This window comes from Netta rufina (assembly GCF_964035555.1).
Source record: "Netta rufina genome assembly, chromosome: 27".
NCBI lineage: Eukaryota > Metazoa > Chordata > Aves > Anseriformes > Anatidae > Netta > Netta rufina.
The window spans coordinates 4,512,736-4,532,692 of NC_140151.1; the positions used below are offsets into that span (position 1 = coordinate 4,512,736).

General features: G+C 57.2%; 2 protein-coding genes across 2 annotated transcripts in view; one reads left to right on the forward strand and one right to left on the reverse strand.

The window, feature by feature from the left end:
- Positions 1 to 13,135, reverse strand: part of XPO7 (exportin 7) — a 43,242-nt gene extending 30,107 nt beyond the window's left edge. Inside the window, exons 1-2 of the mRNA XM_084302311.1 lie at positions 13,055 to 13,135; positions 1,002 to 1,148 (exon numbers count right to left, since the gene is read on the reverse strand). Of these exons, the coding sequence (XP_084158437.1) occupies positions 1,002 to 1,148; positions 13,055 to 13,072 (165 nt within the window). The 5' untranslated portion in view covers positions 13,073 to 13,135. The remainder of the gene's footprint in view (positions 1 to 1,001; positions 1,149 to 13,054) is intronic.
- A 2,293-nt stretch (positions 13,136 to 15,428) lies between these two features.
- Positions 15,429 to 19,444, forward strand: DOK2 (docking protein 2; the record flags this gene model as incomplete). The annotated part of the gene is made up of 5 exons (XM_084302326.1): positions 15,429 to 15,521; positions 16,779 to 17,078; positions 17,987 to 18,095; positions 18,400 to 18,581; positions 18,659 to 19,444. The coding sequence occupies exons 1-5, from the start codon at positions 15,459 to 15,461 to the stop codon at positions 19,442 to 19,444; spliced, it is 1,440 nt and encodes a 479-aa protein (XP_084158452.1). The 5' UTR covers positions 15,429 to 15,458.
- Positions 19,445 to 19,957: the final 513 nt, after the last annotated feature.

Sequence of the window (19,957 nt, forward strand, 5' to 3'; positions counted from 1 at the left end):
ATTAGCACTCTGAGTCATAGCAGTATGATCCTATGCATTAAGAAGCACTTATGACTTCCACCTGATTACTAAATACAGGTTAAAATGTATTTCTTATGGAACAGCACACGGACTGGTGAACTGGCACCTAATTCAGGGACACAAATGGTGGCATTCAACCACCTAAAACCCCTGGCTGCAGCCGATTCCACCAGTTACAGCCTGGGAAATGGCAAGGGTTTTGCAGGCTAATTTCTGTGATATGTGGTGGTGTGGAAAGCACAGCATCCAGGATGCAGGAAATCTATTTATTCCAGCACTTTCAAGGACCGCCTGGTATGGAGTGAGCCAGACTTTAGAAACTTTCCTAAAAAAAAATCATTTCTCTTCAGGTTAACTGATTGCTGGCTCCCAGCAGAAGAGTTTCAAATCCACTTGTTTTAAATTGATTGAAGTTCACATTTAATTTTTCACTCCAAAGAAATCCAAAAAACTTATAGAGAATTCCTTACAATAAAAAAAACAACTCTGCTTTGTACAAGTTTGCCAAGCCTGTGAAGTGTCACTCTTCTCCCCCTCCCTTCACCACCTCCTCCTCCTCCTGGAGGCCTGATTCTTTACGACACGCTGCTTAACGTCCCCTATTTTTGTGAACAAGCTGATCGATAGGAGAGCTGGGCGCAGGTTCTGCCAAAAAAATCAAATCTTGAAAGATCTCGTGGCAAAGCAATTCAATTATTTCTGCTGGAACTAAGTAAAAATCAAACGGTCACTTAAAAAGAAGAAAAACTTTCTGCTTTTAAGTTAGGGAGGATTTACTGCTGGTGTATCCTGCATCCTGCTGCTGGTGTATTCTGGTTATTCTCTGATCCAACACTTTCTTTGGCAGAGATGCCCACAAACAGAGATGAAACCCCTCGAGTGCACTGGGTGTGCAACATAAACCCTGCATACCACAGCCTGGGGCCAGTGCCCAACACACCAGGGTCCCTTTTGAACAGTTTTTTTGTTGTTTTACATACACTCCCTCTCTCCAGAAGAAGCTGGCACTTGCTCAGGCAGTCTGGGCTGTTGGTGAACTCAACCAAGGCTTTCTCTGCCTGGAGCCGTGTCGCAGTGTCTGTGGTCTCATACAGCTGCTTGCACAGGTTCTCTAGCTGGGCTAGGCTCTGGAACAGAGAGAAAAGGGCATTAGAAGCGAGGTTTCACCGCTTATTTATGCAATAGTTTGACCCAGGTTCGACGCACGTAGACACACGTGTCATTTTACCCTTTGTGAAAAGGAAAACACTTGACTCACTTTGCTCCCGGATCTCCAAAACGTATTTAACCTGCTAAATTAGAAGCTCGGGAATTTTACAGCCACCTTTTACGCCGGACAAAGCACCTCGTCGCCTCCCCACCACCGCCTGGCCCTAGGAGAAGGAGCTCGTGCCCTGGGATTGCTCTTATCCTGCCCGAGGGCATCGCAGCATCCTGAAAATCCCCCCTCACGTCTCATTTTTAATCTCATACAGCAGCAAAACCCTGGTGAGCCCGGTTTGCATCCCCTCTGCAGGGCACCGTGACAGATTTCAGCATCCCAGGATGCTGGAAGGAGCTGACGTTCCATCTTCTCCACCACACACGCCAGAACGACCTGAAGCAGAGCAGAATAAATGAAGAAGGGGACGGATGCCTGCGAGCAGCGTCTCCACGAACACGTCAGAAGGAAATAAAACCACCGGGCGGGTGCTGTGCGCTCAAACCACTGGAAAATATTCGCCATAAACCCTGATCCAGGCAGATGGTTTCCCCCAGCAGAACCTGAGGTGTCCTAGTTTAAGAAGTGGCTTTGCAGATGGATGCGAAGCCTCCCTGGGGTTCTGGCTGCTCGGTGAACACGCAGGTATTTTCATCCTGGGTTTCCAGGGGTAAATCATTGCAAGAGTACCCGAACTCCTGTGCTTTGGGCTTCTTTGGTTGGAAAAAGGGATTCCAAACACAGCCAGCCCTGCTGCCAGGACGATCGTCAGACAAGAGGGAGTGTTAGAGGAGACGCAAGCAGGGAGTTTCTGCAGAAGTTTCTGTACCTCGCACTGTATTCAAGAGTTTTGTTGGGTTTAAAATGTAATTTCAGGGAAAATTGTGCCCTGTGAGCTCTGTTGCTCCCAAAAAAATAATCGGTGCCCCAAGAACTGAAGTGCTGGGGAAGGAGACTGCCTGGACAGGAGCCCAGGAGCTCTCCTTTGGGGTTAACGCCGCCCCAGAAAGCAAAAACAGCCTCAAGGGGCTGTTTAGACAAAGCCCAACTCCATCTGTTATAAGGACTGCAAACACATCCTTCTAGGAGCACGCAAAGCAGGGTGGACGAATCCAGCTGCACCAGTCTCGTCTCCGCAGAAGGCAGCGGGTCCCAGTGCCCTCCAGTATCCCCCAGTGCCCTCCAGTACCAAGCACACATCGCCCCCGGGTCCCAGAGGAGGCATTCCCTCTGGCGATCTCTGCCTGGCTGTTTTTTTTTCCTGGAGGGATCCACAACCTGTGATAACAACTGGGACCGGCTCCCAGCCCAGGGCAGCGAGCAGGGCGACGGATTTTTGGCCCCCAGCCTCGTGCTCAGCGGTGCAGCAGAGCCAAACGTGCCAAGCACCACGCAGACGAGCTCAGCACACGCCGGTTGGCTTCTGAGAAACCCCAAAAGCCAAGGATTTCAGCTCCTTTTTCACAGAAAATCCCGTGAAATCTAGAAAACCTTCCCTAGGTAACGAGCACGTTCGGGGGACAGAAGTCATTCTGCTGGCAGCGTCCTCTGCAATTAAAGGCTTCCAGAAAAGCATCACGGCATCCTTCAGTGGTGTTTTAGCCCTGCTGAAAAAAAGGACAAAGAAACTAAAAAAAAGAGGAAAGTCCCACAGATGACTCCACTCTTTCTGCTGGAAAGGGAGCTGGGAAGCTGGTGGCTTACAAACAGCTCGCAGGGAGGCGTCAGCTGAGCAGCAGCAACCAAGAGCGGAGCTGACACCTTAGGAAAGAAAATTGTGTTTTTTTTTTTTTTTTCCTTTTTAAGAGCTTTTTGCACTGAGTTTTACACCACCCTGACTTAACTCCTCGAGCAGCTCAGGAGGAGGATTGCTGCTCCGTGGCACTCGTCCTGTGTCCCTCCAGCTCGCTTCGTGCTTCTTCCTCGCGGTGTCCCCCAAAACGCAGCTGCAGGGCACTGAGCATCTTCGGGCTCATGAAGAGAAGTAGCAAAGCCTACGAGGCCGCTTCAAAGGGCAGCCTGGGGTCCAAACGCGGAGCTTTCACCCATTTTCTGAGGCCGTGAAGGGCTATTTCATTTCATTTTTCTTTCATTTGCTGTGCTCGAACACTCCCCAAGCACTCACGACACGCTGAGCTCCAACCAAAGCGCTCTGACGGCAGCCTTCAGGCACACCTCTCGGGGACGTCCCACCAAGAAGCTGATTTTCTCCTGTCCGTCCTGCTGACAGGCAGAGGCACTGAGCTGTGGCCACCCCATTTTGGGTTTGCAAAGCTCCATTTTCAGCACATTTCAATATTTCAGCGACAAGAGCAGCCGATCCCCTTCCTCTCCACCCTGGGGGGAGAACTCGAGCCACCTTTGCTCCAGCATCCAGCTCCCAAATGCCACAGACGGTCGGGGCAGCGAGGAGGTGGGGATTATTTCACTACAGAGACCAGGCTGTACCTTCTCTTCCAGCCAAGATTAAAAAAAAAAAAAAGGCATTTAGTGTAACGACTGTGCAGGGCAAGAGCCCTGCGTGTTGTAGATAAGGACCAAGGCATGAGACAGCAGAGCACGGGGCACACAGAAACGCTCCGGCACCCCGCTACGGGTCCAAAAGGCGAGGCAAAAAGAATAAAAAGCACTAAAAGCAATCACAAGTAACCCAAATTCGAGTTATTCACTCTTTTCTAGATGAACAGCTCGGGAAGTTTATCAAGCAGACTTCAGGAGTCAGCTGGGAAGCCGGGTGCTTGCACCCAGGGGTGCCCAGGCAGCAGGAGAGCCACTGGGGCTGCTCTCTAACTTCGCCCCGTACCCAGGCTGAACAAGTCCAGACCCAAAGGATCCCGACACTTTTTCCTGCCATACAGGGCGGCTTTTCCCATACAGCCTTCTCAGCTGACCTTACAGAGATCAATTATTAACTTCACATCCACTCTTTCAACATTAAATGCAGTTTGGGATGATTTTACCATCCGTTTCTCTATCCAACCTGCGTCGAGAAAACAACTGACTCAGGGTGCCAAAAATAAAGGAGAGAGACTCTTCCCTTGTAGGTCAATTTACCGCGGCTATTTATAATGAAATATTTGTGCTGCTGCAAACGGAAGTCAGACGGGTTTGTGTCCCTACCAGAAAACAAAAAACACCCAACAGAGACCCCCTCGCTTTGTGCTCCATCCCCCCAGGCTGCAGCGCAGCCCCACCAGGGCAGGATCTCCACCAGCACAACACGAAATCCACAGGATTTTACCCAAACGTGATGGTTTTGTACGCAGAAGCAGCGTTTTTTCCACCAGCTCTGGTTATCAGAGCCTAGCCAACCTCAGAAACGATGAGCACAGCTTCCACTCCCTGTCCTCCTGGCAGCAGGAGCTCGGAGGAAGAGTTTTGCTGCAGATCAGCGTCCTCCAGAGCCACCGGGTGTCTTCTCAGCCGGGCTCAGCACCATGTGTTCTCCTCCCCGGGTGAGCAGGAACACCTACGAACCCTGCAAGATGTTGCTGCTGCTTCCTTTAATGTCAAACGCTGGGAAGAATTGAGTCTTCCCCTCTCTGGCACCCCATTTCTAGGATCTCTTGCCCACCAAAAGTAGCCGTGAAGCTCGAAGCGTGGAAGCAAAGCAACCCATCAATCTCATTTATGCTACAAGCTGCAAATAAAACTCAGCGCTGCTCCGTGTTTTCCCCATGGTGAAGATAAACAACGCATGATCATCTTTAAAATGATAAATACCACGAGGAGAATAACAGCTACCTAAAAGGAGTCCCTGGGGGCCGGCTGGGGAATTGATCTTGTATTACACGGTTGCTTAAGCAACGCTCTTTACATCCACGGGCTGCAACGAGCTCGAGGCAGGTTTAGTTGACGGGAGTTTGCCTTCGCCACGCTGACAGTTCCCATTTCAGCAAATTGAGGAACCGCACGCCGTGCTCGGCACGCTCAAGATGGCAGAGCCAGAAAGGAGAAAGGAGCGAGCCCTGACGGCTCGGGGGAGGAGGCGAGCGAGAGGCGAGCAGGTGCCGACACCAACTGCTCCGTTTTAGGTGTAAGATCGACCCAAACTTCGCTGCTGCCTGGTGGTTTTTATCCCGAGGGATGTAAGCTGCTGGGAATCCTCCCCATGCACGTTGTTTCCACGCCGTTCCTTCTTCCTGCCTTCTGGTTAGCGGCTCGCTGAGCCAGGGATCCTGCAACATGTTCCCCGTGGTTATTTTCAGCACGCTCATCCCTTCCTGTATCCCCCGTGTGCTAGAATCCCAGCCAGACCTGCTGGGAAAGCAGAGGGCGCGCCACGAGATCTCTGCCTCCTCCATCACCGGGAGCACACAACGGGCAGCAGAAGCGGAGTCACCGCGGTCCCACCTCCAGTTTTGGCACCTCCCGGGGGTGGGAAGGGGCCACCATCCATTCCTGCTTTCCTTTGGAGGTTTTAAGGCCAAGAAATGCGGATTTCTGTACTTGCCATATGCCTGTGGACTCGTGAAACACGCACGTGGTGTTAAATGGAGCTGCACAAGAGGCAGGGGCTGCGCACGCTGCTCCAACCTGAAGCCTGGGGTCCGATCCTGCGCTGGTTTTTGGTGCTGCAGACAGGAGCTGGCTCTCTCCACTCCCTCGCTGCCTTCTCGGCGAGACAAGGAGGAGGAAGACGTGGCTCGGAGGCACCGGGATTTCACAAATGCAGCCGTGCAACGAGGGACGCGTCGCAGCAGTCAAAGGGCCCCGGTGATTGAAGAGACTGAGGCTCAGAGAACGCCTCGGGTCGCTCGATGAATGTCAGGTATTTCAACCAAAAATAAAAAAGCTTTTAAGCTGAGCAATGCAACTGTTAACTGCCAAGGACCAGGACGATGCGCTCGGTAAGTGCTCATCGCTGTAAAATCAAGGTCTCGTGGCTCATCACCCTCATTTGTTAAGAGAATCGGAGCAATAAATTGCCCGTTTCCATTTATCCTCCTAATAACAGCCAGAGCAAACTTACTTCTGCCCCTCCAGCACAGCTCAGAAAGTTATTTATTGCTGTGGTACTTCCAGGCAGCTCCCTGAATCTCTCCGGGTATCAATAAGGAGCTCTCATTTCTTTCTCCGTGATGAACAGTCTTCAAGCCAGGCTGGAAGGGGATTTCTGTCGGGATTCAGCCCTGCCATTTTCCTCCACGATGCTGTAGAGCGACTGGAGAAATGCTTTGAATTCACACCAGCACCTGGGCGAGCTCGATAACAAGGACAAAACGTGGTGTTTGTGCTGACTGCAGGAGGATGAACTCAGCCCCAAGCCTGCTGAGCACCTTAAAAACACCCAGGGGAGGAGAGGATCTCAGCAGGGCCAAGCCTCAGGTTTGCAGCCCCTCGTGCCACGCAGCCCTGGGGGTCTTCGGTCCGACCTCAGGGACCCCAAAGCAGATTTGGGATGTCCCAACGGGCACAGCATCACTTTTAGCACAAAGTAATGGTTTCTTCTTCTCAGGCAGGCGCAGAATTTGCGCAGAAGCTTGCCACGAAACAAGGCGTAACGTTTATTTATCGCGACCAAGTAATATTTAATTTCAAAACTAAAAAAAAAAAAAAGGCAATAAACACAATTCCTAACCTCAAGTTGCTAAATGTCTCTGTCATAACGTTTGCCCGAGCGGTTTCATTGCCTTTCCCGAAATTAAAAACATTCAGGGAGCATCCTGGCTCCCCCTCCACGTGCAGCACTGAGCCTGATTTGAAGCTCACGCTGGTTTTTAAGGTCTGACTCCTCTGGAAAAGCGGTCGCATATCCATCATCTCTGAAGATGACATCGAATTGTGCAGCGCTGCTCACCTGAATACAGAATTTCGGAGGAGGGAAGCACCTTGTTGTGGAACAAACGGGAAAATAAAACAATAATGGAGGGCTCTTGGGGGAAAATGTAAGAATAAAGAAATAAAACAAGAGCAGGGATGCCCGCTGACGCTGCTGAGGCCGTAACGAGAGCTCCCTGGTGCTGTAACCCAAACCCACAGCTAGGAAGGGATGGGGGCTGCCCAAACGAAGCATCCAGCAGCAGCAAAACGACTCGAGCCCTGCGGGCTGCCTCCAAGCCAGCGGTAATGCTGCAGCTACGGATATTATCTGGGGCTAGAAGAGAAACACCCGAATTAGCACTTTGCAGAGCAACGTCCTTGGACTATCGCTCCTGTAATCACCACGCTGCTGATAGCGGGGCACCGCGGCTCCAAACGGGAACACAAAACGCTGGGATGACACAGAAAGAACATCCTCGTGCTGCTAAGCTCACGCTGGACAATTAAATCGGAACATCAGGACGAGGAATAAACCATGTAAAAGGTGCATCGAGGAACCACGCACGAAAGAAAATGCCACCACAGGCCTGACGCTGATCCCCTGCAGATCCAGAGTCCACAGGGTACGTGGGTGCAGAGCTCGTTTGACTGGCAGGAGATAAAAAAGGATGGAAAGGATTTGGAGCTGATCCCCAAGTGGAGGTATTTAGCAGCAAAAGGGGAGGCTTTTCCCTTCATAAACTGGCCTTGCAGCGTGAGACACGCGGGCTGTTGACAATCCTGTTACAAATAAAGGGGATAAGTGACAGGTTTCTCTGCTAACAGAAATCTTTCTGGTGATCTTACCCAGTGGGTGACCGGATTGGTGGGGCTTTGGGTAGTCTGGGGCAAGAAACACGGCGCCAGCTGGGACAGGAGCCCCAACCCTTGGGGGCAGAGACCTCGAAGGGACTCCTGAGACCACGAAGGTGCCTGGCTGAAGCCAAAATATCTATCACCCTCTCCCTCCTGATATGTTCTTGTGTCCCAAAGTGTGACAAAGCCCAACAGCAGTGGGGTAAAGCCCCTTCTCCATGCCGAGCCACAACTAGAGCTGTTCCAGCCACAGCCAGGACGCCAACGAGCAGCACGGAAACATCCACGGGATGCTTCACCGCCCCGTGTCTTCTACATCATTTTAATAAGTCCAGATCCATGCTACTTTAAATCCTGCAGCTTTAAAGGAAAAAGCAATCACTAAAAACCCACCGTAAGTCCGGGTGCTGCATCAAATCGGCATGAAATAAGACCAACAATGAGATCAAGAACTGACCCACCGCTTCCTGCCTGATTACACAGACACAAACCTCACAGATTTACCTGCTGACCTGCCACACCGGGAGAGAAACCTTCAAATCACCACCTTTTTGGGGAAAAAAAAATCCACCTTTTACAGAATTCAGCATTTCCAGCAGACAAGAAACCAAATCCGGCTGCTATTCAAACTAACAATGTGCTTACTTGACGCTGGCAGGTAAGGACAGAGTTTCCCATTCCCATTCTCATAAATATCTTCTTGTTTTCTTGTTCCTGTTAAGCCTTGCTGTATAATTTAGCATGTTAAAAGGAGAACTGTAAAAACTTATACATTGAAAGTTCAGCTAGAAGCATTCCTGGATAATTTATGTTAAAGGGAGAACCGTAAAAATTTATAAATCAAAGTTCAGCTAGAAGTATTCCTGTATAATTTACGTTAAAAGGAGAACTGCAAACTTTTATTTCCAAAGTTCAGCTACAATTCTACGTTTATTCTTTAAACTAGCCAGGTGTAGCAAGCAGCAAGACGTGCTGATACACTCCATAAGCTGTTTGAATGGTCCCAAAGAAGGAAAAGGGTGAGAGCAGAGCTTTAGGAGAGGAGCTGCTCCTGTATCCCGGTGCTAACAGCCCCCAGCAGGGTGCTGAGCGCTCCAGGTGAGCCTCCAGCAGTGCCTTTTGTTGTTTTATTTGAGTTAACACATCCTAAGCGTGACCAGCACCACCAGCTCCACAAGTGGCAGATCCTGAGGGTCTCATTTGCCTCTGAAGGTGCCCAAAGTTGCAGGGTACGTTTGGGATTTTACACGGACCCGCTTGGCTCCCACAATAACACTTTACACCAACCAGAGCCGGTCACTCTCCCAAAAATCAGCCCCCTGCAGCGAAGTCACGCAGCGCTACCCCCAGAAAAGCATCACGAGCTCCTAAACGTTTGCTTAAAACCACAGCTGAGACGCAGGAAAACAAATTTACGTTTTCACCAGCAATTTAAGTAGCAAAAGGACAACTTTTTAAACTCTGCTTTAGGCCTCCAGGCTCACAAAAAACCCACTGCGCTGCCCCCAGCCCAGGCGTTATGAGCAGTACCAAAGTTCCTGAGCTACAGAGCCGCCAGCCATCTCTTAAATGATTAAAACGAACAAATCCCCCCTAATTGCATTAGTGCTGGCTATCAGAGGGAACACGGACCATCTTCTGGGCGGCTGGAGCAGGGAGAGGAGACGGGGCCGCTGCCCTGAACCCAACGAAGGCTCTCAGGGGTTTGAAGAAGGTTGGGATTTCACCCCAAAAAGGCACCGAGAAGGCAGCTCCCACGTGGGCTGCTCCACGACAGGAGAGCGAGCAGAGCCTTACCTGGCACCGAGGAGTCCTCCCAAAATTGTTCCAGCCAGCAGGCAGCAAAAACTGGAGCCCCCAAAACCAAAAAGGGGTTGTTCCATTCCAAGTTTGGCTCCCTTCAGGGGCTGGGCTTCTGCTACCGCAAATCTCCTCGCTCCACCCGGGATCCCACTCTGCAGAGCATCCCGGCAGCAGCAGGGCTTAAAAAAGTGCACAGTTTAAAAAAAAAATAGAGCCTGATTTGCAAAAGAAACGCTGCCAGCTCTATTTTTAGTGTCAGAGCACTGCTTTACCCTCCCCAGGCCCGGAGCACTCCCTTGGGCTATTCTGAGATAAATACAAGTCCTCGGCGAGAGCTCGCAGCGCCTCCAATGCCTAAAACCTTGAACTAAAACACAAGAAAAAGTATTCTGAGCGATTTGCAGGTGGGCAGCAGGCCACAGCGTGACTCTTTTCCCTCTGTAACCTTGCCCTCGCTTGGTATCAGATGGGAAAGACGCATCTCAGCCTCCAGGGGTTCCTCCGGAGCGAGCCCAACCTTACGGATGTCGAGAGGCAAATTAGATTTTGCCTTTGAGCCAACACAATGTCCTTTGGAAGGCAGAAACACCAGGAAAAAAAAGAATAAAAAGGCAGGTTCTGTTAGGGATGGAGTGAAACATCCAGGCTCAGAAAGTCCGGGGAGCAGCAGGGCGTTTGCTGAGCCCTGGGAAACCTCCCCCAGTGGCCATGCTCGCACGTGGCCTGCCCGATTTCTGTCCGTCAGCAGCGTGCAAGGGGGGAAAATGACCCAGGAGCGCCCACCTGAGCACTTCTGGGGCAAATTAAGGGTTTTCAAAGAGTTCCTTCTGCAAGAGGGAGCTGTGAGGGGGCTGTAAGGGAGCTCCTGGTGGCAGCCTGGCCCTGCACAGCACCTGCACGCACCCAGAGCTGCTCCCAGCACGGAAGTTTCCCAGCGCTCTGCTCCGAGCTGTCAGCTCATTAAAAAAAAAAAAAAGGAAAACTGGGTGAGAATCTCCAGGATTTGGAACACCCTGACCTGAGCCTGGAATCAGGTAAAGAAGGGGAAAAAAAAAAGCGTGATTTCCTTTAAGATAGCAGATTTCTCAGTTGTCTATTTGAGCACCCAGCTGGGTACCTGTCCTTCTACATCTCGCGGGCACCAAAATCCTTTCATTTCATCCTGGAGTCAGAGAGCCAGCAGCACACGCAGCCACGCAGAGGTGGCAAGGAGTTTTAAGTGCCACAAAAACGTATTTTTTAAAAAAAACCTCCAAACAAATAGGAACATTCAACCCGCAAAGCCACAGAACCCATCGCCATCCTACAGCACCCACTCTCCCACAGGAGCATTCACTCCCCGTAAGCGCATCCCGTCTCAGGGCAACCACCTGGAAAGCATCTAAAAGGCAAGAAAAGGAGAAAAAAATGAAATAAATCCGTTTCCAAGGCAGAGGGGGAAAGGGGAACAGGATTCATATTCGCCCGCGAAGCTAATTCTGCTCTCCTCTGCTGTGAACAAGTTTAGGCAACGCTTGCAAGCCCCGGATCCGACAGAAATATGCATTCAAAAGAAGGTCGGGTAAGTTCGTGGAGAAATGGACAAGTTTCTCCAAGAAACGTGCAGCGATTTCAGGCCGGGGGAGCTCCCAGCCCCCCAAAATCGCCTGATTCTCACTGCCCCTGCCCCGGGTGGTCTCCCCTACAAGAGGAGCTTGCAGGCATCGCACGGTATCACCAGCACCACCCGTGGGCCCTCAAACTTCACATAACCTCCGGTTTTTAGGGACCAGACTGGACGCACAACCCAAGCAAAGCCCTCAACGACTGCAGGAACCTTCCGAACCCCGTAATATTTACCTGCAAGCCCCGATTCCTGCTAAAACAGGCCCAAATCTCACAGCACGTGCCATAAAAGCAGCCCTGGGTTGCTCGCACCGAGAGGCAACGTCTCCAGGTGATGCTGGATAACTCAACACCAGCTCTGCTAAACGAACGCTGGGTTTAATTAGCTCAAATAACACCAAAACGAGCAGAGTTTCCCACTTCGGAAAGCCCTTTTCTCCCCCCAAAAATGCACCTAGCACCAAAACCCCCGCGTCCTCCTGCCACGCAGCGATCCCGAGGCAGTTCTGAAGCCAACCTAGCGCTCTCCTGGCTGCCGGCAGCTACCTGAGGGCTCTCCAGAGCTGCTGCTGGGCGCCTTTACCTGCGGCGGGGAGAAGAAAAAGAGGATAAAAAACGCTCCCGGCACCCCCAGCCACGACGCCGAGCGATCCCTCCACCTCTGCCCGGCCGGCCGAAGGCACCGTGCCAGGCTGCAGGTGCCTGACCCCGGCCTGCAAACAACTTTTCCCTCGGAGCCAAACATCTCCCGAGCCCCCACCGTTAAATTTTAACCCCCCCCCTGGAGCCGCCAGCCGGCGATGGCGGTGCCCAAACTTCCAGTTTCTCACCCCGATATTTAACAGAGAGCCAGGCAGGGCTTTTGGAGGGCGGCTTCAGCCAGGCCCGCAGCAGGGTTTTGAGAGCCAGATGAGTTTTGGGGGGGTTTTAGTAAAAGGAGAGCGGGTTTTTAAAGGGAAAGAGGGGATTTGGGGGGAAATATAGGGGGTACGCAGCAAGCCCCTCCGCACCACGGTGCCCACCGCCCCCATATGGGGCTGGGGAGAGGAGAGGGGGTGCTGGGGGGTGCTAATGGGGTGCTAAGGGGATCCTAAAGGGTCCTGAGGGGATCCTGGGGGAGTCCTGAGGGGATCCTTCTGGGGATCTTGGGGGAGTACTGGAGGGGTGCAAAGGGGATCCTGAGGGGGTGCTGAGGGGGTCCTGGGGGGATTCTGGGGGGGTCCTGACAAGGTGCTAAGGGAATCTTGGGGGGGTGGCTGTGAGGATCCAGATTGGATATTGAGGGGATCCTGGGGGGTTGCTGAGGGGATCCTGAAGGGGTGCTGAGGGGATCTTGGAGAGGTGCTAAGGGGATCCTGATGGGATATTGAGGGAATCCTGGAGGGGTGCTGTGAGGATCCTGATGGGGTGCTAAGGGGATCCTGAGGGGGTGCTAAGGGGATCTTGGAGAGGTGCTGAGGGGATCCTGAGGGGATATTGAGGGAATCCTGACGGGGTCCTGAGGGGATCCTGACGGGATCATGAGGAGATCCTGAGGGGATCCTGATGGGATCTCGCAGGGATATTGAGAGAATCCTGAAGGGGCGCTGAGAGGATCCTGAGGGGATCCCGGGATGTTGCTGAGGGGATCCTGACGAGACCCTGAGGCGATCCTCCCCCCCCCACCTCCCCCCTTTCGCTCCCCCTTCCCCCCTTTCCCCCCTCCCCTCCCCCCGCCGCGGCCTAGCCCCGTGCCGCAGGCCCCGAGGCCTGGCAGGAGCGAGGCGGGCCGAGGCGTGGCGGCCCCCCGGGGGCCTCCCCCCTCACCTGCACATGGTCCGCCATCTTGCGCCATTCATGCTCCGCTCCCCCCCGCCTCCGCCGGGCCTTCTTCTTCTCCTCTTCCTCCTCCTCCTCCTCCTCCCCCCCCCCCCGCCCCTGCCCCCTGCTTCTTCCTCCTCCTCCTCCTCCTCCTCCCTCCCCTCTCCTTGTCGGCGCCGCCGGGGGCTGCTGCGCATGCGCGCGCCGCCCCGCCCCGCCGCGCATGCGCGCCCCGCCCCGGCCGCGCCCCGCCCGCCGCGCGCGCGCGCGCGCGCGCCGAGTGAAGCCACGCCCCGCCCTCCCCTCTGATGACGCGGTGACGTCACGGCGCGGAGAGGAGGGGAGGGGGGGTTAAAGGGGACGCGGCCTGCGCGGCCTGAGGGAACCAGTGGGACCAGTAACACCAGTATGAGCGGGGCACAGCCCCAGTGCGCAGCACCAGAGCTCCCAGTGCTGCCCAGGACACAGCCCCAGTGCTCCCAGTGCCCGTAGGGTCCAACACCAGAGCTCCCAGTAGTTCCCAGTATACAGCCCCAGTGCTCCCAGTGCTTCCCAGTACACAGCCCCAGTGCTCCCAGTGCCCGTAGGGCCCAATACCAGTGCCCCCAGTGCACAGCACCAGTACTTTCAGTGCTTCCAGTGCCCAACACCAGAGCTCCCATTGCTCCCAGTTCTCCCAGTGCCCCCAGAGTCGAACACCAGTGCTCCCAGTACCCACAGGGCCCAACACCAGTGCTCCCAGTGCTTTCCAGTACACAGCCCCAGTGCTCCCAGTGCCTGCAAGGCCCAGTACCAGTGCTCCCAGTGCTTCCCAGTGCCTCCAGGGCCCAGCAGCAGTGCCTCCCAGTACTCCCAGTGACCCCAGAGTCGAACACCAGTGTTCCCAGTGCCCGCAGGACCCAACACCAGTGCTCCCAGTGCCTCCAGGGCCCAGTACCAGTGCTCCCAGTGCCACCAGTACACAGCCCCAGTGCTCCCAGTGCCTGCAGGGTCCAACACCAGAGCTCCCAGTGCTTCCCAGTGCCTCCAGTGCCCCACACCAGTGCTCCCCGTGCCTGCAGGCCCAGCACCACAGCCCCCAGCACTCCCAGCGCTCCCAGTTAGCGCAGGCCCCGCCCCGCCGCCCCATCCCAGTGCTCCCAGTGCTCCCAGCGGGACCCCCCCGGGCTCTGCCCGCTGCGGGCCGGGGCGGAGGCGGCCGCGGGCGCCCCCTGGCGGCACCGGGCGGGAGGCACCGGGGGAGGGAGGGCATCAAGGGATCCACTGCGAGCACCGAGGGATCCAGTGCATGTACCAAGGGATCCAGTGCTTTGTATGCACCAAGGGATCCCCTGCATGCCCCAAGGGATCCCCTGTGTGCACCGAGGGATCCAGTGCTTTGCATGCACAAAGGGATCCCCAGCATGCACCAAAGGATCCAGTGCTTTGCATGCACCAAGGGATCCAATGCATGCGCCGAGGGATCCCCTGCACATACCAAGGGATCCAGTGCTTTGCATGCCCCAAAGGATCCTGTGTGCACTGAGGGATCCAGTGCTTTGCATGCACAGAGGGATCCCCTACACGTACCAAGTGATCCAGTGCTTTGCATGCATGCAAAGATCCCCTGCACATACCAAGGGATCAGTGCTTTGCATACACCAGGAGATCCCCTGCACATACCAAGGGATCAGTGCTTTGCATACACCAGGAGATCCCCTGCATGCACCAAGGGATCTGGTGCCTTGCATGTACCGAGGGATCCAGTGCTTTGCACGCACCAAGGGTTCATTCCCTGCATGCGCCAAGAGCAGCAGTGCTCTGCGTGCACCAAGGGATCCCCTACACGTACCAAGGGATCCCCTGCATGTACCAAGGGATCTCCTACACACACCGCTGAGTGGGAGCAGACGCCTGCAAAACCCGAGCCACTTCCCACCCTGGCTGCAGCAGAGGTGTAAAAAAAACAACCGGCTTTTTGGGGGAAAAAAGCCTGACTTTGGGGGGCGCAGAGGTGCTTTTGGGCCCATTTTACAGACGGCAAAACTGAGGCACGGATGCAATTCCCACGGGAATCTTTTCTCCCGCGGGGCCGGGGAACTGCAGGACCGCCGGCACCGCCTTGCAGCCCGTCCCCAAACCTCACCCCACGCCGTCAGCGGCTCGGTGACACGCTCGGGGCCGTCCCCGAAGCTGCTCTGGCGGCTGCCCTTTATGGTAACGTCGGCGGCACAGGAAACCGGGGCGCGAGCTGAGCACGGGGAGGAAACAGAAGCCGCCGAGCGCACGTCACAGCGGCGCACGGCGCGGCCGCCGGCGGGCAGGGGCGCACGGGGGGGACACCACCGGCACCACCACGCAGGAAAAAGGGGGTCCTGGGGGGGTCCCGGGTGGTGCGAGGGGAACGCGGGAGGATGCTCGTGGCTGGAGGATGGAGGAGGCGGTGGTGAAGCAGGGCGCGCTCTACCTGCAGCTGCAGCAGACTTTTGGGAAGGTGAGGATGGGGTGGGGGCGTCGGGGGGGCACGGGCCTGGTGCGTCGGTTTTGGTGTTGAGCGGCCTCGCGGTGCGGTTTTGGGGTTTTTCTCGTGCGGGGTATGGAGAATCAGGGGGGGGTTGGGGCATGGCTGGGCCCCCCGGGCTGGGAGGAAGGGCTGTTGGGGGCGATTTGGGGCACACGAAGGCAATTTGGGGACGGGGGACCTTCCCCACACCAACCCCCTGAGCATCCTTCGGCTCCACGGGCTGCGGGGACGAGCTGGGGGGGATCCAAAGAGATGGGGCCGGGGCGCAAAGGGGCCACCAGCCCCCTCCAGGAGCTCTGCAAGCCGGGCACAAACTGATGCAACCTCTCCGGCCGGCTGATAACACCCCGGGGCTTAGCAACCCCCGGCCACCACCGCTCTTGAGCAAGAAGGGGAAGGATTCTCCTGGGCGGCTCCGGGTTTTGACGAAGAAGAGGGAAGAGGGAGAACCAAACCCTGCTCTCCGGGGCCGTGCTCGAGCACCCAAAGCACCCCGGTGTTTGTGGGGAGCTGGCGGCACAGCAGCCCCCGTGCGGTGCCGAGGAAATGGGGTCAATTTGGAGCAAATTGGTGGCGGTGCCTTCGTCCTCATCATCCTGGAGGTGCTGCGAGCAGGCGGAGTGGAGCAGAGCAGAGCAGGGGTGCAGATAACATCGCCGGCAAGGCAGCAGCCACCGGCTGCAGAGGATGGGGAAGAAGAGGTAGAGGGGAGGCCGGGCTTAGCCCCACAAACACGCCCCAAAAAATGGTGCTGGCCAAACCTGCCGGGCCCCGCAGGTTCCCCTTGCAGCCGACGCTGATTTTGGTGTGAAACTTCCTCCTGAGCTGGGTGGGTTTTTAGGAGCAGGGGATAAACGAGGAGCTGGCGGTCCCCTGGGGGGCTCTCGGCGTGGATCTCAGGCGCTGTGGGGTTTGGGGAGGCGTAGGACAGATCCCCCAGGGCAGGGGGATGGCGTTGTGGGGGGCTCCCCATGCTTCATTCCCCCTCCCAGGCAGGATGATGCTGAGCGGTTCCTTTTTGCAGCAGGGCACACGGCTCCCCCCATGCCGCTGCCTGTGCTCGGTGCCAGAATTTAACCCCCCCCCTTGCCCTATTTAACCCCCCGAGGACCCACTTGGGCACTTTGGCTTGGGCAGAAACCCGAAGGGGCGCCAACCGGGAGGGCGCAAACAGCTCTGGGCTGACGCCGCCCTTTCCCTCCTTTCCCTCGCTTCTCCCGGGGGCAGAAATGGAAGAAATTTTGGGGCGTTTTATACCGGGAAAGCTCCTGCTCCACCTCCCGCCTGGAGCTCTTCGAGGGCTCGGCGCCGCCGGCGGCCGAAAAACTGCGGAGGGGCGAGGGCAGCCGGCGGCTGGTGAAGCTGAGCGACTGCGTGCACGTGGCCGAGGCGAGCGGGGACCCCGGGGGCTGCCCCAAAGACACCGTCCCCTTCCTGCTGGAGACCACCGACAAGCGTTACCTGCTGGCTGCTGACAGCTCCGAGACGGCCGGCTGGGTGCTGAGGCTCTGCGAGCTCGCCTTCCCGGTGAGCGCGGCCCCAAAAAATCCGGGGGGGGACACTTACGGGGGGGGTGACAGTACGGGGGGGATGACTATGGGGTGGGAGAGCCTATGGGGAGAGCCTATGGGGAGGGAGAGCCTATGGGGGGAGAACCTTTGGGGGGGATAACCATGGGGTGGGAGACTCTATGGGGTTGGAGAACCTATAGGGGGGAGACCCTATGGGGAGGGAGACCCTATGTGTGGGATAACCACGGGGTGGGAGACCCTATGGGGGGGAGATCTTATGGGAAGGGAGACCCTATGGGGAGGGGAGACCCTATGGGGAGGGAGACCCTATGTGTGGGATAACCATGGGGCGGGAGACCTTATGGGGAGACCCTATGGGGAAGGAAACCCTTTGGGGGGGAGATCCTGTGGGGGAGAGACCCTATGGGGAAGGAGTCCCTGGGTGGGAGAGACCCTATGGGGAGGGTGACCCTATGGGTGGGATAACCATGGGGTGGGAGACCTTATGGGGAGGGAGACCCTATGGGGAGGGAGACCCTATCGGGGGGAGGCCCTATGGAGAGGGAGACCCTTTCAGTGGGATAACGATGGGGTGGGAGACCCTATGGGTGGGAGACCCTATAGGGAGGGAGACCCTTTGGGTGGGATAACCATGGGATGGGAGACCCTATGGGGAGGGAGACCCTATGGGGAGGGAGACCCTATAGGGGGGAGACCATATGGGTGGGAGACCCTATTCAGAGGGAGATCCCATGGAGAGGGAGACCCTATGAGTGGAATAACCATGGGGTGGGAGATCCTATGGGGAGGGAGACCCTATAGGGCTGATAATCACGGGGTGGGAGATTCTGGATCCACGGGGGAAACCCCGATCTGCCTCGGGGCTGGCAGAGCTGAGGGTCACCCCTGGCTCTTTTTGGGCAGAGGAGCAGGGAGGAGCAGGCGGCGGGGAAGGACGGGCAGCAGGGCTCGCTGCGCGCCGAGGGCGAGTTCTCCATGGAGGAAAACTCCCTCTACAGCTCCCGGGACAAAGGTGGGCGCCTGCGAGCGGGGAGGGGGCGGCTTTTGGCACCCGGGGCTGCTTCTCGTGGGCGAGCAGCCGCCCCCGCAGCACCGTGCTGGGAGGCCTGGGGCAAAAATAGCCTCAAAAATAGCCTCTGTGTGCGCTTCCTGCCCTGCGGTTTGGTTGGGTTTCGCCACGCTATCGCGCTCCTCCCGCGGAGCTCCAGCCCTTATCGGCCGGACACCGCTTCCCCCCCTCATCGTCCCCCAGCTCGGCTCGGGGTGGGCGTTTTGGGGCTCTGATCCCCGCAAAAGCCGCCCTTCTCTGTCCCCAGCTGGCTTGGGGAAGGAGTTCGAGGTGATGGTGAGGGCCACCGAGTCCTCCGAGCGCTGCCGCCTCTGGGGCCGCTTCGTCCTGCGAGCCGGGGAGGAAGCCTTGGAGCTGCGGGATCTGCAGGTGGGGGAAATCCTCTACAGCTGGCCCTACCGCTTCCTGCGGCGCTTCGGCCGGGACAAGGTACCGGGGACACCGGGAGGGCGGGCTGGAGGTGGTGGTGGGGACACCACGGGGACCTGATGCTGTCCCCTCTGCAGGTGACCTTCTCCTTCGAGGCCGGCCGGCGCTGCGCCTCCGGCGAGGGCAACTTCGAGTTCGAGACGCGGCAAGGCAACGAGATCTTCCAGGTGATCGAGTCGGCCATCGAGGCGCAGCGGGGCCGGGGCGCCGAGGAGCAGCGCTGGGGCATCCCCGGGGACGATGGCCCGCGGCCACGCGCCCAAACCAAGGTGCCCAACTGGACGCAGGGCCACGAGGAGCCCGGTGGCGACGGCGGCACCGCCAAGTGCCTCTACGCCGAGCCCTGCAACTCCCTCCAGCGGGGCGGCGCCGGCAAGGTGCCGGAGAAGGGCAGGAGGCAGGATGCTCCGGCTAAAGCAGGGGCTGAATCCGAATACGCCGTGCCCTTCGACACCATCGCCAAATCCCTGCTGGGCAGGCAGCTCGGTGCCGTGCTCCGTGGCCCCGAGGAGGCTCCGGATCCGCTCTACGACAGCATCCATGAGGCGAGCGCGCGGCCCCCGCTGCCCCGCGCCTCCGTCCCCAAGGCCGAGCACATCTACGACGAGCCCGAGGGTCTGTGCGCCCACACCGTCTACGACGAGCCCGAGGAGGTGAAGGGGGAGGCGTGGAGGCTGCAGGCGGCCCCGGAGGAGCCCTCGGGCCACGAGTACCCCTACAACCCGCAGCGGGACGACTACGCCGTGCCCAAGCGTGCCGTCCCGCTCCGGCAACCCTTCGTGGCGCAGGGCAAGGAGTGGCTCGGGGACACCGAGTACGACAACGTGGTCCTCCAGTTTGCCAAGAAGAGGAACCAGCAGTGAGGGGGCGCAGAGCCGGGGCAGGGGCTGGGGGAGGGCCGGGGGAGCGCTGGGTGTCCCTCCCCACCCCCGAGAGCCGTGCGCATCTGGCCAGCTGCGGCCGGGAGAAGCCCGCTGGAGGGCAGTGTCCGCCCGTGGTACGGGGAAAAAAATGGGGCTGGGGTTTTGCCAGCCCCCCCCCGCAGCTTCCAAGGGAGCGTCCTGCTCCGGCACATCGGGCCCCAAACCCTGCCCTGCTCCCCTGAAAGGACCTCGGGACCCCCCCCCCCCCCCGGCCCCGTGCGCTCCGGGGCTGGCTGGTGGCGCACGGCGCAGGGATGAGCAGAGGGTGCTGCGAGGGGTGGGGGGCAAAGGGTGGTCCCAGGGGTGCATGTCCCGTGCTTTAGGGGCCGGATGGCAAAATATGGACCGAAGGGTGCCCATCCTGCACCACGGGGCTGGCCGTGCACAAACTGGGGGTGCACAACCCACACCGTAAGGACTGGCCGGTGGGGCACAGCCTCGGGGTGCACACCC